The 26,670-nt window shown below is 36.0% G+C and overlaps 1 protein-coding gene across 1 annotated transcript in view; it reads left to right on the top strand.

Moving 5' to 3' along the window:
• Nucleotides 1-26,670, top strand: part of espn (espin) — a 76,844-nt gene that overhangs the window by 8,695 nt on the left and 41,479 nt on the right. Inside the window, 4 exon segments of the mRNA XM_058784390.1 lie at nt 17,521-17,707; nt 18,875-19,057; nt 20,771-20,902; nt 23,141-23,372. Of these exon segments, the coding sequence (XP_058640373.1) occupies nt 17,521-17,707; nt 18,875-19,057; nt 20,771-20,902; nt 23,141-23,372 (734 nt within the window).

Genomic DNA, 26,670 nt, shown 5'->3' on the forward strand with positions numbered 1-26,670 from the left:
GCTGTCTCCCTCCACCCTTAAAGTCTATGTGGCTGCGATTGCTGCCAACCACGACCCCGTGGAAGGGAAGTCAGTGATGAAGCATGACTTAGTCATCAGGTTCCTTAGGGGGGCCAGAAGGTTAAATCCCCCACGGCCCCCCTCTATACCCTCTTGGGACCTGTCTCTAGTGCTCAGAGCACTACAGCAGGGCCCATTCGAGCCTTTGCAGACAGTCGAGCTGAAGTTTCTTTCAATGAAGACTCTGCTCCTGCTTGCATTGGCCTCCATCAAGAGGGTAGGGGACCTGCACGCATTTTCGGTCGACGATTCGTCCCTAGAGTTTGGGCCAGCGGACGTCCAGGTAACCCTGAGGCCCCGGCCTGGCTATGTGCCCAAGGTTCCCACTACTCCCTTCAGGGACCAGGTGAGCCTGCAAGTGCTGCCCTCGGAGGAGGCAGACCCAGCCCTAGCATTGCTTTGTCCCGTACGGGCATTGAGATGCTACGTTGACAGGACGCAAAGCTTCAAGACCTCAGACCAGCTCTTTGTTTGTCACGGAGGCCGGCAGAAGGGGAATGCCGTCTCTAAGCAGAGGATGGCCCACTGGATAGTGGACGCCATCACCCTGGCTTATCAGGCACAGGGTGTGCCCTGCCCGTTCAGGTTGAGAGCTCACTCTACTAGAAGAATTGCATCCTCCTGGGCGCTGGCTCGTGGCGACTCGCTGGCAGACATTTGTAGAGCTGCGGGCTGGGCGACCCCTAACACGTTCGCTAGATTCTATAGCCTCCGTCTGGAACCGGTTTCCTCCTCTTTTCTCACCTCAAACGGGTAGAAGCACTGAGAGGCCCCGGTTTCGGGTCGGCTTGCAAAACTGCTCCAGAGAGTCCGTTGGTAGACTCTGTTGAGCTCCTCCGTCCCCTCGGTAGCCAGACGTGGCGGAACTCGATGAATCCGTGAGAACCGGTAGAGGGCTGGGCTCCATATGTAGAGACCTAATTGGATCCCATATGTGTAAGTCCACGGTATAGCCTCAGAGCCCGTGTTTCCCCGGCAGACTTCCTGCCATTACCCAAGAGGCTACAGTCTACCTCTAATCTTCCATATTCACCTAAACGGTTGTTATATGTGTAAGTGCTTCTGAACCTCCTTCGGGAAGGTTGGGCTTCCGCAGCGTTCCTGTTCCAAGTGGAACAGGTACGTTTCCCAGTGTTATCCAGTCTTACTGAGTGGGTAGTGCCATAGTAACAGTAGCTGGTCTTCTTGTGGTGAGCCCTGACCTACGCCAAAAAGTAGGGGCGCAGGAGGCTTCCACAAGACACTGGAAGGGGCAGTATCCGTGGCCCTGTGGTAGGGATCCCAATTGACTGAAAGGGAACGTCTCGGTTACGTATGTAATCCTCGTTCCCTGAAGGAGGGAACGGAGACGTCACGTCCCGTCACCACGGCTACTGTACCACCGCTGAGCGGCCGGGTCACCGGCTCGGCTCCTCAGCGAAAACCTGAATATGCGCTGCACCTGCTGCCTACTTATACTCACGCTGTGATCAGCGGCAGCTGGATGCAATAATCGCATGCCAATGTGCATTGGCTTGTTTATTTACACTCGAAGTGGATTGGTCTCTCTAAGCGAGATCCTAATTCGTCAGTCACCCGACGTGACGTCTCCGTTCCCTCCTTCAGGGAACGAGGGTTACATACGTAACCGAGACGTTAATTCTCACGGTAACAATTTAGTAAGTTCTCACTATTAACTAGTTTATTAGCATGCCTATTATTAATACATTGGATGCTTATTATTGCTTATAAAGCACATATTCTGCATGACCATATTCTGCACCCAAATACTTCCCAATAACTAAACTTAACAATTACCTTACTAACTATTAATAAGCAGCAAATTTGTCGTTTATTGAGCCAAAAGTCATAAGTCTTTAATAGTTAATGGTGAGAATTGGACCTTAAAATAGTGTGACTATTCTCACTATTAACTAACTATTAAATACGAATTTTGTCTGAATAAACACCCAATTTGCTGCTCATTAATAGTTAGTAAGGTAGTTGTTGAGTTTTGGTATGGGGTAGGGTTAAGGAAACTAAAATATTGTCTTGCAGAATAAGACATCAATGTGTGCTTTAAGTACAAATAAACACTAAATATGCTAGTAACATGCATGCTAATAAGCTACTAGTTAATAAGCTAATAGTGGGAGTTGGTCCCTAAACAGTTTCCACACCTTTTATCCTTTGAATTTGCTGTCTTTGTACCCCTAAAGGTAAAAGTTGTCTGCTAGTGTAAGTTTTGAAGAGCTGATTGAGATGGATGACAGTGATGTTGAAGTGATGCAGTGCAGATCAAGCAGAGTATTTCAGATCATGTAGTCTTCTGTATCCTTCACACTCCAAGAAAAAACTGTAAATATAGTAACATGAAAGAATTTTCCATATAAATTTTCCCAGGTGTTTTTTTCCAATTCATATTTTGAATTACACGTTGCACTGTGTTTTAGGATAAAAGGAAATGTCCGTAAGCTTCATAGATGATGTCCTGGCAGAAAGTTACCAGTTACCAGTACCTTTTCAGTTTATCTACAATGTTTCTTCTTACAGTGCACAAGCTAGCATTAAAAACACACCTTAGAGAACTGTGCTGTGTAAATTGAATTTCAGCATTTTGTGTTGTTATCTGATTGTTACAATTTCTTTTGCGAAGCTGGTGCTAAAACAGCACACACCGTGAGTGAAAATAAACAATGCTATCAATTCATTCTTAGTAAATCCCCTCTGAAAGTTTAATCAGGAAGAGAGATATTGCTTATTCTCATTCAGCACTGTGTACTCTCGTCTCAATGGAGAGTATCACACAAGTGATAAACTAATGAGGTAAACAAATACTCTTGAATAGAAGTCTGCTATGTGGGAGTTTTCTGCATTGTTATGATAGGCTTGCTTTTGGAGGGTAGAGATAACATTCTGATGTCAGAGGGGTCTGTGTATTATCTTCTCTTCTTGTTACAGGGAAGGTCTCTTGGTCAAGGGTTATGAATCTTGACATTGTTGTTAAAATGATACATTACGTAGGTCATCGCATAGTGTTGTGGGATGATTTATAGACAGTCTTTCATCACAATGGTTGGTCTAATGGGATATGCAGAGAATGACTCTGTTGAAATAATGGCGACAAACCTTAGAGAGGTTTGTATTAGTCTAAATCTAACAAAAGGAATTAAAGGAGGTGTATAGATTGGTTCAGGGTGTGTGAACCCAGTAATCGATTTCTAGCTATTTTTCAATCAAAATATGCCATTTTAACAGCATGCTAATAGCCAAGCTTTTCTTTTACGAGAAGCACGGCATTGCTGCCTGGATTGATGACTGACTGGTTCAAACGACCATTTGCAAACATCATTGCAATCTTACAGCTCTCGACCTGTGGTCACGTCATGAAGTATGACACCTGTGACGAATTAAACTTACAGCAGCATCTCGAAGATTTCAAACCAATTAATTAGAAGAAGTAATTACTCCACCACCTGCATGTGACATCCTTAACGACAGATCTATATTTTTGAATCAATGTGGTTTAATGTCGGCATGACTCATGACTAGCTGGTTAGTTTCTCTAACGATGTGTACTATGGTAGTTAACCAGTGACTTGTGCTGTTGTATGGAAAACACACCCCAGACTGAATAAGGTACACTGAAAAAAGAAATGATTCATTGAATTTACTAAAAAAAATTTGAAGGTAAGTGGTTGCAATCAATTTATTTTAGCTACATTTAAATAAACACATTTTGTTGAAAGTTAGTCAACTTAATTCGTTTATTTAAATGTAGCTAAAATAAATTGATTGCAACCACTTACCTTAAAAATGTACCTTAAATTTTAACCATTTTAAAGGTTAGAGGATTTAAAAAAATAAAATAAAATTCAAGAGATTTCTGTCTTTCTGTCTAGGGTTTGGTTTAGGGTTAGTTGCATGTAATTATGCATAATTTATTGTTATTATTATAGTAAGTAAAATAAAGTGTTACCGAACATTTTGGTAGTTTACTAGCTAAACAATTACGGTAACATTTTATGTCGATAGTCCACTTTAGACATTCTACTAATAGTAACTTTGCAACTACATGTCAACTAGCAGTCATTAGAGTATTAGTAGACTGTCTGCTTAATATCTGCTAATACTTGAATGGATCCACAACATACAACATACTGACTATTAGAAACTTTGCAAGTATATGTCAACTTATTCTACTAACCCTAAACCTACCTTACTGAGAGTTAGTAGACATGTAGTTGCAAATTAATGAGAATTAGTTGACATGTAGTTGACGTGTAGTTACAAAGTTACTTGTAATTAGTAGAATGTCTAAAGTGGACTATCAAAATAAAGTGTAACCTCAACGACTCTTCAATGCCTCCCAGTGAACTACTAAAAAACTATATACAAAATATATAGTTTCATAGTTTATATACAGTCATGGCCAAAAATTTCGGCACCCTTGGTAAATATGATCAAAGAAGGCTGTGAAAATTAATCTGCATTGTTAATCCTTTTGATCTTTTATTTTAAAAATTCACAAAAATCTAACCTTTCATTGGATAATAAGAATTTATATCATTAGGGAAATATCATTATGAAATAAATGTTTTTTCTCAAATCAGTTGTCAGTTTGCTCTTTGCTCTACTATGTATTTTTCACTGCGTGAGAATGGCATTGTTTGTCGGAGATAGCAACAGTAACTAAGGGTGGACGGGTCTTTGCGAACGGTCAGTTCTCACTATTAACAAACCATGAACTACAATTTTGCCTCGATAAACTCTTAATTTTCTGCGTATTAATATCTAGTAAGGTAGTTGTTAAGTTTAGGTATTGGGTAGGATTAGGGATGTAGAATATGGTCATACAGAATATGTGCTTTATAAACAGCCAATATGTTACAGTTTTTTTACAATCGCTATGACAATTTTTTCAATACTTTTAACAATTTTCCTAAACTCTTAACACAGTTAGAACAACATCCATCTGTGTAGGCTATACAATTAACACATTTCTTGTTGCTTTGACACAAATTGCATACAGTTAACACAAATTTAAAATTCTTGAACTTCTTTTACACACAAGCTCAACCAAGACTAAAACAATGTAATTGTTTGCTTGCAATGCTTTCACTCTGTATGTCAGAACAGATAACATCATGTTCTAAAACTAACTTATAGGCTAAAGTCAAAGTGAGCAGCTGTTCATATTGTGAATTGAAACATATTGAAATATATCCTCTGTATTTGATTCCATTGCTAATGAGAAACAGCTGATTGAAGTTATGCAAATATATAAATTACAGCTGATTCCCATCTAGGAAACATACTCAGGTGTTGAGGTTCTTTCAATCGCATGACCATATGATATACTGTAAAAGACGTCCTCTTTGGGCTGATCTTATGTGGAAAAGTGCACTCCTGCATAAATGTGAGATTTAAGAAGATCTGCACCAAAGATTGGTGCCAGAGAAAGGGGACGGGTGGGAGACAACTTGCCAATATATGTGATCACATGGAACAATGTGGCATTCCACCATTCCCAGTGCAGTCAGAGCCTGGTTTGACACCCATTCGAGAATGATGTCTCCTTTCCTTGCCCCTCACTCCCCTTTCCTCCTCTTTCCTCCTCTTTCCTCCCCTTTCCTCAACCCCATTGAGGAGTTTTTCTGAGCCTGGAGATGGAAGGTTTTTGACCATCGTCCACAGGGCCAAAGGTCCCTCCAGGATGCAATGGATGCTGAATGCCAAGACATCACAGCTGAACAATACCAGGAAGGATAAGGCATACCAAAAGATTCTTCCCAAGATGCCTTGCCAGAGAAGATATCAGGTGTGATTTGTATGAGAACATGTGGCCAAACGCAGAAGACCGGGCAGATGAGATTACATTTATTTAATTTTTTTTTTAATTCTTCTGTGGCTTTTTTCTAATTGTATATTTAGTATTTTCACATAATACGGTTTTTTTACAATCGCTATGACAATGTTTTCAATACTTCTTACAATTTTCCTAAACTCTTAACGCACCAACACACCTACAGCACATAATTGACAAAACAGTTCATTTCATGTTCAAAATCACACACTGCACACTAAACTCCAACACTATTTTTCAAATTACAATAATACTCTAACACGTGTTCTCTTCCAACAGGAACATTTAGTCGATCATAGCACAATATCATAAAAACACTAACATCAAATGGAATTACAGAAACGGCATCATTTTAGGTGTCAGGTCTAACCTTTCAGTAATAGACAGTATATTGCATTGATCATAGATTGTTTTACACTACAGTTTCTTTTGAAGCCTCTCTACAATTTTTGTTTTGTTGGGTTTAGTAAATTCATGTATTTTGTTTATTTTGCTGCAGAAAGGGGGGAAAGACAGAGACAGAAGTGCTGCAGTAAAGGCTTTATTTGCAACAGGACATTAGTAAGATAAGAAAGAAAACAAGAATGCAGGAAAACAAAAACAAAAATATGCAATATAGCTGTCATTTATTATGTGAGAATACAAAATATACAAACAAAAAACACAGAAGAAATAAATAAATAAAAAATCATCTAATCTGCCTTCTGCATTTGGCCACATGTTCTCATCCATATCACACCTGATATCTTCTCTGGCAAGGCATCTTGGGAAGAATCTTTTGGTATGCCTTATCCTTCCTGGTATTGTTCAGCTGTGATGTCTTGGCATTCAGCATCCATTGCATCCTGGAGGGACCTTTGGCCCTGTGGACGATGGTTAAAAACCTTCCATCTCCAGGCTCAGAAAAACTCCTCAATGGGGTTGAGGAAAGGGGAGTGAGGGGCAAGGAAAGGAGACATCATTCTCGAATGGGTGTCAGACCAGGCTCTGACTGCACTGGGAATGGTGGAATGCCACATTGTTCCATGTGATCACATATGTGATCAAGTTGTCTCCCACCCGTCCCCTTTCTCTGGCACCAGTCTTTGGTGCAGATCTTCTAAAATCTCACATTTATGCAGGAGTGCACTTTTCCACACAAGATCAGCCCAAAGAGGACGTCTTTTACTGTATATCACATGGTCATGCGATTGAAAGAACCTCAACACCTGAGTATGTTTCCTAGATGGGAATCAGCTGCAATTTATATATTTGCATGACTTCAATCAGCTGTTTCTCATTAGCAATATAGAATAAAATACAGAGGACATATTTGTGTTTCAGTTCACAATATGAACAGCTGCTCACTTTGACTTTAGCCTATAAGTTAGTTTTAGAACATGATGTTATCTGTTCTGACATACAGTGTGAAAGCATTTGAAAATTTGGCAGTAAAATTACATTGTTTTGGTCTTGGTTGAGCTTGTGTGTAAAAGAAGTTCAAGCATTTTAAATTTGTGTTAACTGTATGCAATTTGGGTCAAAGCAACAAGAAGTGTGTTAACTGTATAGGCTACACAGACGGATGTTGTGCTAACTGTGTTAAGAGTTTAGGAAAATTGTTAAAAGTATTTGAAAAATTGTCATAGCGATCGTAAAAAAAACCCTGTAATAATAGGCATGCTAATAAGCAACTAGTTAATAGTGAGAATTGGTCCCTATAAGTGTTACCTAAAATGATTTAAAATTTAAAGACCCTATTACTTCTGTTACCTGTTAAAGCAACACATGCTTGTGGCAGTGACAACTTGCATTTACCCTGCAATATATAATAGAAAATAAAAAGCATAATACGATTGCATGTGAGAAATTTTGTCTTCTTCTGCTATCTCACTGTCTTTTGACCGTGGCGGGACACACCGAGCATTATCAACACTGGTCAGACTGACTGCTCAATGGAGCGCGCTGTTGGTCTCATTAGGGTATCAGTGTCTTTTGTGAAAGGAGAATATGTGCCGGGACAGATGTAGATAAATGGAATGAACCGGCGATTTATGAGAAGAGATCAAATTGGGGTGTTGCTCATGCGTATCCTGTTCTCACAGGCCATGCAGGACAGGCTGTGGTTCTGTTGTGATAAAGCTAATGGTTCACATGAATGCATTGGTCATAAAACTCAGTGTAGACATAAGGTGCACAAAGGGGGTGGGAGGCAATTACACAACCAGCTAATGCAGATTAGGGGCACTAACTCGCTTTAATGACCTCATGTGTCAGAGATGGGAGGATGGACTCTTATTTGCACAAAGTGTTAGAATCAAAGGTGACAGAGTTGTTGATGTATTTTTGTGAAATATGATTTAGACTGATTACCAACTGATGAGAAACAGACAGAAATTGATTTTTTTTTTTTTAATTCACTAAGAATCTTGACTCTCTTCCAGTGCAAATCATATTGAAACATAAGGACCTAAAAATATTTTACTGCAATTTTTTCTCAGTTTTAACTGAGTCTCTTTATAAAAAGTTCAGTGCAGATGTTATCCTTACATGATACTAAACGATTTGTAAAATTTATTTATAGTGTTCATTCTGTTTATTTATTCTGAAATTTTGCATTTTGCTTGATTAAGCAAAATGTTAGATAAATTATTTACAGGTTTTTACAATTGCTATGACAATTTTTTCAATACTTTTAACAATTTTCCTAAACTCTTAACACAGTTAGCACAACATCTGTATGTGTAGGCTATACAATTAACACATTTCTTGTTTCTTTGACACAAAATGCATACAGTTAACACAAATTTAAAATGCTTGAACTTCTTATGCACACAAGCTTAACCAAGACCAAAACAATGTAATTTTACTGTCAAATTTTCAAATGCTTTCACTCTGTATGTCAGAACAGATAACATCATGTTCTAAAACTAACTTGTAGGATAAAGTCAAAGTAAACAGCTGTATATATATATATATATATAGTGAACTGAAACACAAATATGTCCCCTGTATTTTATTCCATTGCTAATGAGAAACAGCTGGTTGAAGTTATGCAAATATATAAATTACAAGTAATAATAATAATAATAAATTAAGCTCTTGTTCTGTCCAGACTGGACTATTGCAATGCTCTCTTTTACATGAACTGTTCCCTCCTGGTGGAATGACCTACCACACTCAATCCGAGCAGCTGAGTACTTAGCCATCTTCAAGAAACGGCTAAAAACACATCTCTTCCATATTTATTTGACCTCTCTATTCTAATTCTATTTTAAGTCTTCTTTGTATCTATTCTTTGTATCTATCTGACCCTCTAACACTAGTTTTCTTTTTTTTCTATTGTATCTACTTGTTTTCTTAAAAAGAAAAAAAAACTAGTTTTTTTCTATTCTACTTGTTTTCTTTCATAAAAAAATAAAATAAACCTTGCTATGTGTTAGAGAGACTTGTCATAGCGCTTGCATCTCGTTGTTCTTTAGTTGGTTTTGATTGCTTCTATTGTCCTCATTTGTAAGTCGCTTTGGATAAAAGCGTCTGCTAAATATAAATGTAATGTAAATGTAAGTTACAGCTGATTCCCATCTAGGAAACATACTCAGGTGTTGGGGTTTTTTCAATTGCATGACCATATGATATACAGTAAAAGAGGAACTCTTTGGGCCGATCTTGTGTGGAAAAGTGCACTCTTGCATAAATGTGAGATTTAAGAAGATCTGCACCAAAGACTGGTGCCAGAGAAAGGGGACGGGTGGGAGACAACTTGCCAATATATGTGATCACATGGAACAATGTGGCATTCCACCATTCCCAGTGCAGTCAGAGCCTGGTCTGACACCCATTCGACAATGATGTCTCCTTTCCTTGCCCCTTACTCCCCTTTCCTTCCCTTTCCTCAACCCCATTGAGGAGTTTTTCTGAGCCTGGAGATGGAAGGTTTTTGACCATCGTCCACAGGACCAAATGTCCCTCCAGGATGCAATGGATGCTGCATACCAAGACATTACAGCTGAACACTGCAGGCCCAGGGGTGGATAAGGCATACCAAAAGATTCTTCCCAAGATGCCTTGCCAGAGAAGATATCAGGTGTGATGTGGATGAGAACATGTGGCCAAACACAGAAGGCCGGGCAGATGAGATTACATTTATTTATAATTCTTCTGTGGCTTTTTCTGTTTGTATATTTTGTACTTTGACATAATAAATGACAAAGTACATTTGACATCTCTGAATTCAATAATGAAATGCCTTTAACTGAAAATTGAAAATTGAGTGTTTAATCTTATCATTATACATTACTGACACTCTATCCTCCAATTTGATACTGTTAAGTGCTTTGACACAATCTGTATTGTAAAAGCGCTATATAAATAAAGGTGACTTGACTTGACTGGACAGAATATTGCATATCTTTTCTTTTCATGCATTCTTGTTTTCTTTCTTGTTTTCTAATGTCCTGTTGCAAATAAAGCCTTTACTGCAGCAATTCTGTCTCAGTCTCGTTTTCTCCCATAAACCGTTCATTCTATAAAGCTACTAGATGGGTCATTCAAATTTTGTATTGAATTTCTGCAGCAATAAGACAAAATACATGCATTTACTAAACCCAAAAAGAGAAAGAAACTGTAGTGTAAAACACAATCTATGATCAATGCAATATACTGTATATCAAGGTCAGGCCTGACACCTAAAATAATACAGTTTCTGTAATTCCATTTGATGTTAGTGTTTTTATGATATTGTGCTATGATCGACTAAATGTTCCTGTGAGAAGAGAACATGTGTTAGAGTTTTGGAATAATAATTTGATTTTTAGACATGTTTGCAGTGTTTAGGTAGATGTAGTGTATTGTGTTAGTATATTATTGTAATTTGAAAATTCGTGTTAGAGTTTAGTTTGCAATGTGTGAATTTGAACATGAAATTAACTGTTTTGTCAATTGTGTGTTGTAGGTGTGGAAAAAATGTCATAGCGATTGTAAAAAACTGTCAACTATTAATAATTAAAATAAGCCAAAAGGAAAGAGAAAGTACTACTTACATTTTAATCAATCAATCAATCAATTTAAAAATCATATTGTTTGTAATTAGTTATTTAGAAATTTAGTAATTTTTAGAGTGAGGTGTTAATTTAAGAGTAAAGTGTTAATTTACTAATGTACAGTCAAAAATATCAGCACCCTTGGTCAATATGATCAAAGAAGGCTGTGAAAATTAATCTGCATTGTTAATCCTTTTGATCTTTTATTTTAAAAATTCATAAAAAAATCTAACCTTTCATCGGATAATAAGAATTTAAAATGGGGGGAAATATCATTATGAAATAAATGTTTTTCTCAAATACACGTTGGACACAATTATTGACACCCCTAGAAATTCTCATGAGTAAAATATCTCTGAAGTGTATTCCCATTTCATATTCACAATTTTGAGCTCTCCAGGGTGATTATGAAAAACCAAAGAATATATTTCTGATGTTCAGCAAAAGATAATTGAGCTTCACAACTTAGTGAAGTGGCTTAAAGAAAAGAGCTAGAGCAGTGAAAATTCCCATTTCCACCATCAGGGCAATAATTAAGAATTTCCAATCAACATAAAATGTTACGAAACTGCCTGGAAGAGGACGTGTGTCTATATCGTCCTAATGCACGGTGAGAAGGAGAGTTTGAGTGGCCAAAGACTCTCCAAGGACCACAGCTGGAGAATTGCAAAAAATAGTTGAGTCTCGGGGTCAGAAAACCTTTAAAAAAATTTGTCAAACAGCACCTACATCAGCACATGTTGTTTGGGAGGGTTTCAAGAAAAATTCTCCTCGCTCATCCAAAAACAATCTCCAGCATATTCAGTTATCAGACACGACTGGAACTTCAAATGGGACTGGCTTCTACGGTCAGATGAAACAAAAAAATGAGCTTTTTAGCAGCAAACACTCAAGATGGGTTTGGTGAACACAGGGATAAAAAGTACCCCATGTGTACAATGAAATATACTGCTGTATTTTTGATGTTGTGGGTCTATATTTCTGCTGGAGGTCCTGGACATCTTGTTTAGACACATGGCATCACTGATTCTATCAAATACCAACAGATAAAAAATCAATAAGTGACTGACTCTGTTAGAAATCTTATAATGGGCCATGTTTGGATCTTCCAACCGTACAATAATCCAAACACAAACCTCAAAAACAACACAAAAATGGGTCACTGAGCACAAAACCAAGCTTCTGCTGGCCATTCCAGTCCTCTGACCTGAACCCTGTAGAACATGAGTGAACTGAAGAGAAGAAGCAGCAACATGGAGCTGTGAATCTAAAGGGTCTGGAGTGATTCTGGATGAGGGAATGGTCTCTGATCTCTTGTCAGGTGTTCTCTAACCTCTTCAGGCATTACAGGAGAACATTTAGAGCTGTTAAACTGGCAAATGGAAGTTTCAAAAAGTATTGAATAAAAGGGTGCCGTTAATTGTGGCCAATGTGTATAAGAGAAAAACATCTATTTCATAATGATATTTCCCCCCCATTTTAAATTCTTATTATCCAATGAAAGGTTAGATTTTTGTAAATTTTGTAAATAAAAGATCAAAAGGATTAACAATACAGATTAATTTTCACAGCCTAATTTTTTGGCCATGACTGTGTATACAGTATAATTTAGGATTTTTTTTAATACCATATAATTTAGGATTTTTTTTTAATATTCACCATGATATACTGTAAAAAGTGGTAACCTGCAATTAAAGAGCTATTTTTACCTGAACTTACCTTAAATTTACTTATATATTTAGGTTGGTTGAGTAATGTTAAATAACATTTTTTAGTTTAGATGTTACTTTTTTTAGGCTACCATTTTTTTCAGTGTATATCAGCTATGAATACAGAGCAGTTTGTGAGATGAGATTGTAAAGCAGTAAAAAAAAAAAGGGGCATTTTCATCATTTATCTCAGTCTAACAGGGTTGTTGTAAAGGTATTGTGTATATGTGAATATGTTATGTGACTCTCCCTTCAGCACTTTCTCTAAGGCCTCCTCTGAGACATTCTTTTCAAAGAATCTGTTCATCCACTTCGCAGAATTTGAATTATTCTTTCAAGACTGGTGCTATTCTCAAATTCAGCTTACTGACTCAATAATCGGATTGGAGCACATGGAAAAGTGCTACTGGTACATTATTCCAAATTCTCCTTTTGTCCAACTTCAGCCTGTTTCCATTACTTTGCATTATCATTTACAGTTGGTTGACTTCTTCTTGTTTATCAAGGTCTTCCTCGTGAAAGAACCTTACAGTAACCATCAAAAAAGCCGATGTGAATAAGAGGTCAAGTAGGACTTTGTTGGTTGAAGTGCTTTGCTCTGCTACACATCTTCTGACAGCTGCTTCTGTTACCTTTTCACTCGAGCCTAAATTATTCATAAAGGAAGGACAGCTGTGCCGCAAATAAGGCTGTATCAGGTCAGGGACCTTTGTGAGCATACAATAGTGTCGTGATGTCATTACAAACATTGTTTCCGTAGAGTTGAGAAAGTCCCAGGCTCCATGAGTCTAGACTGTAAATTATGAAAATAACATGATGACACACCATCAATACTCTACATTGGCTTCATTGGTGAAACAAGAATTGTACTTAAATATGATTCTAAATGTAATGTATTTCAGTTCGTCCATATTATAGCCATATAAATAACCAAAGTTTCATTGTGCGTTTTATTTGTAGTCATTATAGGTTTGTCTCTCTCTCTCTGTGTGTGTGTTTGTGTGGTGCTCTGGCCCCCCCACCCCAGCACACGGGTGACTGTGCCTGTTTGGGTTACACTCATGAAAGATTCACACGTCTGATCACTTCCTAATGACTGAGCCCCTGATTAATTCCTCTTCCTGTTTTAAAAATTCAGCATCTCTTTATTTTTCTTTGGAAGCCTCTCCACCACAGTCACATGTTTGTTATTTTGATGTGTTTTTTAGATTAACAACACATCATCTGAGTCATCCAGTAATGTCAATATCTACTGTGAAACATATCCATTGTATGTGGAATTTATTTGCAATGCTATTAAATTGACTGCCTTGTTTTGTCTCATTGTTGAATTAGATGATTCCCGCAGTCAGACTACTTACCTGGTTACTGGCAGGTTTTAACTCTGCTCTTTAATCCTGTGTGTGTGTGTGTGTGTGTACAAAGAGAGAGAGAGAGAGCAACACAATGCAATCTGACAAAACAAGAACATTCCTGTTATAATCAGCAAGACTGCATTGTAAGTGCTCAACTTCAACAAAACTGCAATGGAAGTTGTGAACTTGTAGTATAGTTATAACAGTAGTATTGTCAAAATATCAATGTGATATAAATTTTCCATGCCATGATAAAGCTTGGAATAGAATACTAGTATACTCCTTACTGTGACGAACAGACAAAAGATTGAGTAAATGAAAGTATGCATTGATAAACGTTTTAAACAGAAGGTAAATTCATCCGATTATCATCTTGGAAATGTTATTTAGCAATTTTAACACAATTTTGTGTGAAAATGCTTAACATAGTAATATTTATATATTACATTGGAAACGTTAGGCCAGAGTGATAAATAAAATTGGTCACACTTTATTATACATTTAAGTACTGAGTAATATTAATTAGCTACATGTATTTACTAAATGGTTAGGGTTAGGATTAGGGTTTGGCTTGGAGTTACTTGCATGTAATTATGCATAATTAATTGTTATTTTAATAGTAAGTACATGTAATATGTGTAACAAGGACACCGTAAAATAAAGTGTTACCATACATTTTGCATACTATGCACAGTACACTTTTAAAAATAAAGGTTCTAAATGGGGGTTTTCACAGCAGTGCCATAGAAGAACCAGTTTTGGTTCACCAAAGAACCTTTGAGTGAACAGTTCTTAAAAGAATCATGTTTTTCTTAGTGTGAAGAACATTTTTCTAATCTAAAGAACCTTTTTCCACTGTAAAGAACATTTTGTGGAATGAAAAGTTTGCATGGATGGTAAAGGTTTTTTGTGGAACCATTGATGCCAATAAAGAACCTTTATATTTAAGAGTGTATACATACTATATTGCTGAAATAGTAACAATATATGACAATATACCACTCTGAGCATACAGTAACCACACGAAACATGCATACTGTAACTATATTCTTTGCATTACTTTTCAAAAGAAAGATTGTTCAGAGGGACGAGGGGATACAAGAGCAAAATATGTAAGGTTGGATCCAAGCCATTAAGAAAAAACAATCGCTTTTCTTCTAGTAAGACTCCACATAGTTTGTCTCCTGTACAGAGCCAGAGAATACAGCGAGTGAAGCAGCACTGATCCTCTTAAGAGACTCATTGATGCCTCGTCAGTCTGTGTCCAAATAAAGCTGAGCTTTATAGTATTTATAGGAAGACTCCTGTTCTCTTCTAGAACTCCTGCTGTGACTTTGAGGAAGGATCTGGGACAGACATATTAATGCTGGATGCTTCCCCTGGGAACAACAAACACTGGACTGGTGTATCACTTTGTCTCAGAGGGTCAACAATGTATTCTGGGACCTCATAATATCATAATATTTTATTAGGTTTTGGGTTGAATTGGTCAGGAAAACTAAAGAAAATCTCAGATCACAGAGGAGAATTTGGTGGTGGTGTTGGGGGAGGGGGGGTATAGGGGTGTCATGAGTCTTTTTCTTTCTTTCTTTTAATTTTGGAATTAAATATGATCTGCGCATTTATAGGCATTCAGACTTTATAATAATGTCATCAATAATTAGAATCCAATACCTGATCCTCCAGGAAACCCGTTTTAATCTGGAGTATGGATTGAAAATCTTTGAACTAGTCTTTTTTGATCAAGGTGCAAAAACTTTGAGAATTGCTGTTAAATGTTGGCTGAACTAGCAGATATGCAAAAAGATAGACAACAATTTGATTTGCATTTTAAGTGCACACGTGTCAGATTTGTTGTACACTTTAAACACAAACAATATGACATATTCTGAGTGGTGCTTGTCTTCTTTGTGGTCGCCTATAGTCAAAAGTCCTCTCTTAAGTCTCTGATATTCTTGGCAGTATATGGTTTGAGCCTCTCCCTCAGTGTACGTGTATGAGACTCATGTTTGCATATTTTATTATCCGCCATTGGAAAAACAAAAGTCCAAACATAGTTGGAAGATTAATGCTACAAATCTCCTCAACAAGCTGTCTTTCAAACTTTTATGCTGTGGACACAAATAACACATAAAATCATAAAGCTTGTTACTCTTCTGACTTGCTACGCAGATGGTATATGTCAGTTTTTGTTGATCCAAGACTCTTATTTTGATATAGTTTTGTTCTGTTGTTTCTGTCTTCATCTCTTGAATTCCTGTATTTAGTTCCTATTACATTAGTTTCTATGAGAATGTCATCTGTTGCCTTGGTTATTGATCAGTCCCACCTGTGCCTTGTTTCACTCCTCATTGTCCTCCGTATTTATGCTGCGTTCACACCATGTCACAATTACTGTAATTCTGAGATGTCAACACGTGACATTTTACTCATAACTTTCTATCTCCTCAGACTCTGAGTTAGCGCCTACATGAATCTGCTGGTGGTCAGGTAGTACAGCTGTCACTGGTCCAAGTCATAACTCTCAGAACATTCCCAGCTTACAAGTTCTGGAGCACGTGAAGACTTTGGCGTTGATAGTGTTGCCAATAGCTGTTTCCATCACCCTGTTTTTATGCACATTTTCAAGTATCGCATCAGAAACGAGTGATGGAAACGCCAAATTTCGGAAAAAAAATTCCTTAATTCGCAAAAAAAATTTTACGTTCGCTTGAGGTGGTTTTTGACTTGTGCAAAGAAGGGTTAATGAGAATAATGAGAGATGGAAACGCATTTGCTGAGTAAATTCCTCCTTATGCATAAAAAAAAGTAATGTGACTTTGCGCTATGGATGGCAAATCTTGACTAACCAGCGGATCGATCTTGTTGCACAGCATCTGAAATGTTTTGGTCATTTTGAAATGCCTGAGCTAAGTATGTCATCAAAGTATTTCTGTATAATTGCCTCCCAGAACTGTTACACAACTGCCCAAAAAGCAGGCATAGCTCTCCGAAAGCAATGACCGCATTTATTGTTTCGTCTGCTCGCTTTGAGGTGCAATTAATTTGTTATAAATGAAAATTATTATAATCAGTGCCTTCTCCTACTTTTCGTTGTGAAATATGGTGCCAGTTTACTAGAAAGTGACAATTTTGTTCTCTTTGACTCGTTGGATGGAAACCCGCTATAGTAACATAATTCAGCTCCGAGTAGAATGTCACGTGTTGTCATCTTGTATTTATGGTAATTATGACATGGTGTAAATGCAGCTTTATATTCCCTCGTTTACTTTAGTTCTCTGTCTGGTGTTGTCTTTACCAGCTGTGAAGCTGCTGAGACAAACGTTTACTAAGAGATAGAGAGAAGTCTTAAGCTAAGAGTAAGGGGGCTGGATGTTCCATGTTTTTACACTCAATAAGGGTGTTTACGCGACTGTTAGATAGAAGATAGAACACTATTGATATAGAAACACCATTAAACATTTGTCATATCTCTAATCACCTTCTATTTAAATGTCTAATTTCCTTTTGTATTTTTGCTTGTGTTTTAGAGTTGTCAATTTCCAAACCAAGAATGGTGCCACACCACTATACCTTGCATGTCAGGAGGGCCACCTGGAAGTCGTCCAGTACCTAGTGAAGGACTGCGGGGCGGAGCCAAGTATCAGAGCCAATGATGGGATGACACCGTTGCACGCTGCTGCCCAGATGGGACACAACACTGTCATTGTCTGGCTGGTGAGCTAAAAACAGCTTTTATTCACAGGTTGGCCTTAATGGATGGGTACTGCAAACTATTTTGCTACGGAATGATCCCAGGTTTAACACAAGTTAAGCTTCATCAACATAATGTTGATTGTCACAGAAAATAATTTTCACTTTCGCAAGAATGGAACATGCACCATAAATACCACATATGCAAGTTCTCCAGCAACAACAACAACCAAATGTTACAGAAAAGCATCCAAATTTGTGAGCATTTCAAATAAAAATGATAGAAACCTAGTTGTTTTGTTAATGTTGAAGCGTCTAAGGATCTGTTTCAGTTGCAACCTATGTGTCTGTAGCTTCAAGAGAGCAACCAGAAACTTGTTTGGTTTGATTTTCTTCATGTTCTTCAATTTGTTTTGTAATCATTAGTCATTTATGTAATTTATCATTTTATTTATACCATTTATCATCATTTTTATTATGTTTTTTTATATTTATTAATTTCCTTGCTCTTGCAATGCTTGCTATTGTTGTTTAGTCTGTTTAGATTGTGGCATTTCATGGAGTGTTTATCTTCACGAAAAAAAAAATGTTACAGTTTCAAGGTTCAGTGGGATGGGATATTGATGTGAAGCCATTTGGTGTAAAAACACTTGTGTTTCTGCTGGTCAGATGCATATGCAATAAATATTAATGAATATTAATTGATCAAATCTGCTCATTGTTTTAATGTCATTATGTTATTAGAATTTTATCTCCTGCTTCTGCTCTTTCCTGGCTTTCTCATCCAACTTCTTGGCTGATAGAAGACTGTTAATACAGTTTTGGGTACCAGACAAGATTTGCTGTTAACAGTTTTTGGATGCCAGACAAAACTTTGGTGACTGGGTTTTGGTTACCAGACAAAACGAATCTCTCCTGGCAGGATCTGAAACTTTACATTTTGGACAGTTTAAGTTCTTTAGAAGTCTTGATTTATCCTTCATTCTGTTTAATTACTTGACATTGAACGAAACTGTTGTTGGCATTGCAAACTAAAGGTGCATTATTTCAGCCAGGTGTGCTATATGAGTAGGTACTTGATCAGACTTGTTGTATGTTTGCATGACCTGCATATTAAGAAGTCAACAAACAGGGAAAAGAAACATATTATCATGTCTGTACAAACTACTTATTACTTTTTGTCTTGTATAGATGAGTTTCACAGAAATCAGCCTGTCTGACAGAGACAATGATGGGGCCACTGCCATGCACTTTGCTGCCAGCCGCGGCCATGCCAAGGTTCTCAGCTGGCTGCTGCTTCACGGCGGAGAGATAGTGATGGACAGCTGGGGTGGGACACCTCTTCATGACGCAGCTGAGAACGGAGAGCTGGAGGTATGTAAGATAAACTACTGTATGTGAATGTTTCTTACATTTCTCATGCCTTGCAAATGCTATTGCAATATCGCAATCATTTTTATAGCTCTGACACATCAGTGAGAAACTGTGATATTACAACCATAGGAATATAAAACTTCATGCAGTATTTGTGAATTGTGAACACATAGGGTTAAAATAGGAAAATGCATTTTGCAGTACATTTATTATTGGTCAGTTATTGTTTTTTTTAGAAACAACGAAAACAAAAATTATGCATGATAACAATTCAATGTGATCTTCCACTCAAACTGTTTCATCATATAAAGCAAATGTCTGTTTTAGTTATGCATTGTATAATTATATAAAAAGAGAAGCTATATCTTGACTACTACTTGAGTAAACTAAAAAAGTCTGCCTATATTTCAGGTGTGGAGATTTGATCTAACAATAATGTGTAACTAAAACTTTACATTTCGGATACTTTTAGTTCTTTAGAAGTCTTGATTTATCCTTCATTCTGTTTAATTACTTGACATTGAACGAAACTGTTAGTTGGCATTGCAAACTAGAGGTGCATCATTTTAGCCAGGTGTGCTATATGAGCTACCATCATGAGCAGTATTTTGCAGTATAGTTTAATATTATCAAATATCTGTTTTAGTGATTTACTTTATAAGAGCATCTATGTCTTGACTTTGACTTGAAAAAATCAAGACAGATTCTTAAACATCACATTTGTGAACTATTGGCATAATACATACTGTAGTTTTAATAAAATAGATTATTTATGAGAAATAACTGACATTATAGCATTTCATATAAGGTGTGGTTAGTATACACTCTCAGCAAGTCTATAGTAATTCAATAGAAAGTGTAGTTGAGATAAAAATTTAATAATTTTTCCTTTTTGTATGTATAATATATTATAAATAATAATTATTGCAATTATTATGCGAATGTATACATTATATTTAATAACTGTTATATGCTTTAATTGTTGCAATTATTTATTCAGCAACCTGAGCCTTATTCTGTTATTTTGTCATATCGTTCAATGGCTAAATGATGCCTGGTTTGTGATCTTTATTTCTGTGTTGATTTTGTTATTTTTTATTTATACATTTATATTCGCTTTCATCCTTCACTAATCAGACAAACACTTTTATTAGGATTTACTATAATTAGAATTAATACATTCTTAATACAGAATTAAGAAAAAACTTATTTATACCATAACCTGAATGAGATTATTGTGAAAGTGCTGTAAACTTTAGTGCTGCTTGGAACTTTCCACAGTCATGCAGCACCTTTATTGGTTTGTAACATTATCCATCTGAAGGCTGCTGACAGAAAGAGCAGCCCACAGAAACAGTCAGAGGGTGTCTCTTGTTCTCCACCCGAGGGCCAAACGCGTGACAGCTGTCATTAACAAAGTACCCTTTTACTGCATTCATGAACACCATTCACACTTTACTCAACCCTCTTTCTCGAAGAGACAAATATTTACACCCTTCAGGATGAGCACACACTTTTTCAGCAGATGCCGTTTAGTCATAAATATGTGCACAATTCTGTGTAATACTGTGTAAAACTCAGAGTTTGTTCACATCCTTAACCTTATGAATGAGCAATATGAATAATAATGCTTGCTTTAGCAGACAGCGGTAAATATATTTAATGAAACAGCCCCATATTATCTAGTCTATCTTTGTCTGTTTCTCTGTGTAGTGCTGTCAGATTCTGGTAGTGAACGGAGTGGATCTGGGGATACGGGATCAGGATGGATTCTCAGCGGCAGACCTGGCTGAATACAACGGGCATCAGCAGTGTGCCAAGTACCTCCGCACTGTCGAAAACATGGTGAGAAACAGCACAGACACAACCATAAAGCAAGGGTTTTTACAACAAAAGCAAATTAAATTCTTATTACACATGCTCACTTATCTCTGTTTACAAAATATGTTAATTAAATGTTTTCTTTGTTTTTGGTAATTTGCTTGTTTGCTTTGTTTAGCCTTTAATATTTGTGACCCTGGACCACAAAACCAGTCGCAGGGGTATATTTGTAGCAATAGCCAAAAATACACTGTCTGGGTCAAAATTATAGATTTTTCTTTTATGCCAAAAATCATTAGTATATTAAGTAAAGATCATATTCCATGAAGATATTTTGTAAATTTACTACTGTAAATATATCAAAACGTCATTTTTGGTTAGTAATATGCATTGCTAAGAATTCATTTGGACAACTTTAAAGGCGATTTTCTCAATATTTTGATTTTTTTGCACCCTCAGATTCCAGATTTTCAAATAGTTGTATCTCAGCCAAATATTGTCCGATCCTAACAAGAAAGCTTATTTATTCAGCTTTCAGATGATGTATAAATCTCAATTTCGAAAAATTGACACTTAAGACTGTTTTGTGGTCCAGGGTATTTTTGGATATATTGTGGCAAATAATGTTTGTAGTTTAATATTTTGGATTTCTTTCGTTTACGGTGGCAGGTGTTAAGGTGCACTCTGTAATTTTCTGTTTGTTTAGCCCCCTGATATCATCTTGGACTTGAGACACAAAAGTAGAAACTGTAGAAATGCAGTCAGCAGTCATTATATGTTTTGCCTCCACAATAAATACAGGGCTTTGATCATAAAACTAAACATTGAAATATCATCTTACTAAGACAGAGGAGTTATTGACAGAGGCGGACAGTAGTGAAGTATTTTTACTCTGCTTTAAAAGTATTTTTCAAGTGTCTGTAATTTATCAGAGTGTTTTTCTTTAAAAAACTTTACTTCACAACATTTCAAAGCATAATACTGTAATTTTACTGCACTACGTTTCATATGAAATATCATTTAATACTTAATTACATTAGAAATCTATTACTTTCTTACTTTTAATTCAAAGATTTACTTGAGTACACGAAAGTACTACATTTTTAATGTTCTTAAGTATTAAAGGTAAAACAAACATGTAGTGCAGTAAAAAGTATAACATTAAGCCTTGGAATGTAGTGGAGTAAAGTTTTCCAAAGAAAAACACTCTGATAAATTACAGATACTTTTTAAATGTGCTTGAGTAAAGTAAAAATACTTCACTACTGTCTGCCTCTGGTTATTGAGTGATGACTGATATTTATGCATTTTACGTAAGTAGTCTGCTACAGCATTAGATAGATCTATGGTTTCATATTTCAGGCTTTACAGGGCTAATCCATTTTTACAGTACTGTTTAGTTCTTAATGTGTAAAACTTTAATGAGGAAAAATAAGTAAGTGCACCTTTAATTAGGTTCAGTAGATTGTTGTTAGTATGTAGAGAATTGCATGCCCCCGCTGTAGTGATGTGGTTTCACACCCCCTCATCAGCTGCAGTCTACTGCCTATAATTAACCTTTGTGTAATTAAAGGAATTCCCTGCCTTAATCACAATGAAAGTGTTTGCAACACAAGGACTATTGAAAAAATAAAAAAATACTTACAGGCATCTTTAAAGGGATCGTTCACCCAAAAATGAAAACGTTGTCATCATTTACTGACCCTCACACTATTCTAAACATATGTGAGTTTCTTTCTTTTGCTGAACACAAAAGAAGATATTTTGAAGAATGTTGGTAACCAAGCAGCCATTGTCTTCCATAGTATTTTTTTTATTTTCCCATACTCTGGATGTCAATGGCTACTGTCAACTATCTGGTTACCAACATTCTTCAAAAAAATAAATTTTGGTTACTTTATTTTAAGGTGTCCTTGTTACAGTGTAATTGTACATTTAAGTACTGAGTAATATTAATTAACTACATGTACTTACTATATGGTTAGGGTTAGGATTAGGGTTACTTGCATGTAATTATGCATAATTTATTGTTATTATAATAGTAAGTGCATGTAACGTGTAACAAGGACACCTTAAAATAAAGTGTTACCTAATTTGTTTGTGTTCTATAGCTGAAAGAAATTCATACAGGTTTGGAACAGCACAAGGGTGAGTAAATGAAGACAACATTGTCATTTTTAGGTGAACTATACCTTTAAGCTCAACATGCCAAAATAAGAGTCACTTTTCTACACCTGTCAATAACACTAGCTTTCGTCTCAGAGTGTGGAGCACCGAGTCTTGTCCCGGGACCCTTCGGCAGATCTGGAGTATAAGCAGCCAGACTCAGGCCTCTCCTCTCCGAATGCTACCCTGCCCACCCCAGCCCCCACCGCGGCCCATTTCAACATCTGCTCACCCTCCAGCTCACTGTCCAATTACGACTCGGCAAACTCCAGCCAATCCAGTACTGGAGAGAAGAGGAGCAGCACGCCTCCCTCACGTGTACCGACAGGTCAGAGAAACACACCAATGAGCTCTCTGAATAATTGTATTTGCGCTACTTTTGCTAATATTATGCTAATATATACAGTCATAGCCAACAATATCGGCACCCTCAGTAAATATGATCAAAGAAGGCTGTGAAAATTCATCCTTTTCATCTTGTATTTGAAAAAAAAAATCACAAAAATCTAACCTTTCATTGGATAATAAGAATTTAAAATGGGGGGAAATATCATTATGAAAATGTTTTTCAGATTAATTTTCACAGCCTTCTTTGATCATATTTACCAAGGGTGCCGATATTTTTGGCCGTGACTGTATGCATTACTGAATCTTGACAAGCAGGACAAAACAAGGTGCAAAATTGAAAAATTGAAACCTTGTACTTAGACAAATGAATGTACATAGCTATGCTTTGATGCAACCTCCCAACTTTTCTCTTTTTTATCAAAATGTGCTTATTACCTTGGATTGTGTAATATAATTTTAACTTAATCTTTAACAGCAATCAAGATGTTTTACACGTTCACATGTGACCAACAATTCCTCAACAAATATAAAATATCATAATGAAATATTATTCATCTGACGGTGGTGACGAAAACCTGAATTTGTGGTCATTTTAAGATACATTGAATCAATCAGTTACTGTATTAACACAAACACAACAAACAGTATGTTATTGTTTATAAACCTTTTATTGAAGATTCACATTTTGGTATATCATTGGAACAGAAATGATCTATTTTCTCTCACCTCAGAACAGTATGTCTGCTGTGCATCTGCTATGGTAAAAAGGTAAAATTTTAAAACAGTTAAATGAACAAATAAAACAAATCGTTGTTACCTCTATCCATTTACATTCACCAGGATCTTAATATTCAAATTGAAACATCTTAACAAATGATCCAAAAATAATCAGAACACATACGAATCATCAGAGTACAAAAGAATTGTGTATAGATATGTTTTATGCAGTGTTATGCTTTCCCTCATCCTAATGTTCCCTGAATCGTATGTTCCCTCAACCCTAACCCTGCTAGAAGTGATGACTATCAATTCACAAAAGCAATATATGCTGTCAGGTCACATATTTAGTATTTATACATTATTAGACAAATGGAACACAATTTTATATTTAATTAAAAATTACTTGAAAACCACAAAATTATGATGACTTCACGTTGAATGTGAGAAACTCTTACGGTGGTGACATCTGACGGTGTTAACAAATTTGGCATTTCTTTCAGTTCATGTAGCACCCATTTTGTTTTGTTTTTCTGTTGCTAGATGCTAATAGAACCTGTTTGAAGAGAATAGCATTATCTAAATATTCCAAAGATGGTGTTGACATATCATGGTTGTGACACAGGAAATATTAAGATTAGGATTACATGTTAATGAATGTCTGATGGTGTTGACAAAAAGTAGGGACACAACTTTGAAACCTTATGAAACATGCATGTGTCATTGAAAAATAACCTTGCTTTGATTTGAGATATTATTAAGTGTTGCTTTTGATAAAACAAGCTATTTTTCATCATTAAAAAAAAATAAAAACATTTTTTTATCGATTTTATAGCATATGAATGATTGAACCCTTCTCTGTGGACACACTGTTTTAGATGTAGTGAGATTGTGAGAAGACAAGTGTCGTAGATTTGATACAATAATGAGAAAATTAAACTCAAGGTTATAATTGTGTTAAATACATTCTATTATTAATCCCCCATAACATTTAGAAATGAAAATATTTTCATTTCTAAAAACTAATAGCAGTTGCAATTGCTGGACATGTTTTGTCCTATGTCTCAAGAATCAGTGGTATATAAGTTTGGGGTAAGTAACATTTTTTTAAAAGAAATTATTACTTTTATTCAGCAAGGATGCATTGAGTTGATGAAAAGTGGCAGTTTAATACACTCATAATTTTAGAAAAGATTTAGAGTATATTTCAAATGAATGCTGGGTAACACTTTAGTTTAGGGACCGATTCTCACTATTAACTGGTTGCTTATTAGCATGCATATTACTAGCATATTGCCACATATTAATGCCTTATTCTGCGTTATCATATTTTAGATCCCTTAATGATCCCTTAATGACTTAAAATTTATAGTTAATAGTTAATAGTGAGAATTGGTTCTTAAACTAAAGTGTGACTGAATTCTGTTCTTTTGACCTTTCTATTAATCAAGAACCCTGGAAAAAAAATGTATCATGGTTTACACAAAAATATGAAGCAGCACAATTGTTTTCAACGTTGATAATAAGAAATGTTTCTTGAGCAGCAAATCAATATATTAGAATAATTTATGAATCATGTGACACTGAAGACTGGAGAAAAATGCAGCTTTGTCCACACAGCAATAAATTACATTTTAAAGTATATTAAAAAAGGAAACAGTTAGTTTAAATTGTAATGATATTACTGTTTTTACTGTATTTTTGATCAAATTAATTCAGCCTGTCTATTAAAATGCATTAATATAAAATCTCCTAATTAACTTGATACAAAATGTTCTCTTCCTGCATTCCTGTGTGTTTTGATCTCCCCCCTCTAAACTGACAATAGCCACCTTCTCAGCGCATACGTTTGCTCAATGCAGTGTGTTTGAAGCATTATATTAACAATGATGGGAAAAGTTGAGCTCGCTGAAGCAGAACTCATTCAGAACAATGTTGCCATAGCATTGTCCAGGCAACCTGCTGTGAGGCGTCCCAGTAATGTCCTCTAGTGGACACATTTAGGACATCCATATACAACATGATTATACTTTCACTGCCAGTCAAAAATGTGGACCCACCTGACTGAAATATGTTATGATTTTAATCTTTCAATGATCATAAAACCTTTTTTCTAACATTTTTCATCACTACATAATTTCCATACTTCCATTTGTGTTTATAGTTTTGAAGACTTAGGATTGTTATTCTTAATTGTGGATCAGTGGTAATAATAACAAATGAGGTGTGCCAAGACATTTGATTATTATAGTGTATGATTGGAGCAGCACTTGTGAATATCATTCATAAATACAAAATACATTTTGCTGGCCTTTAAAATAAAAGGCAAAGATTTTTCAAGTGTGAAACACTCCAAAACCTACATGAATGAACGAATGAATGAATTAATTAAATGTACTTTTATTAAACAAGAAAACTGAAAAATTTAACTGAAAAAAAATAGCAGGTAAATGAAAAAAGTAGAAAAATAACTACATCAAATACAAGCAAATTTATTGACAAGATTGTAAAAGACACATGTGGATTCTCATTTTTATATTTCAACATTTTTAAAAATATAA

This window comes from Onychostoma macrolepis, chromosome 08, assembly GCF_012432095.1.
Source record: "Onychostoma macrolepis isolate SWU-2019 chromosome 08, ASM1243209v1, whole genome shotgun sequence".
NCBI lineage: Eukaryota > Metazoa > Chordata > Actinopteri > Cypriniformes > Cyprinidae > Onychostoma > Onychostoma macrolepis.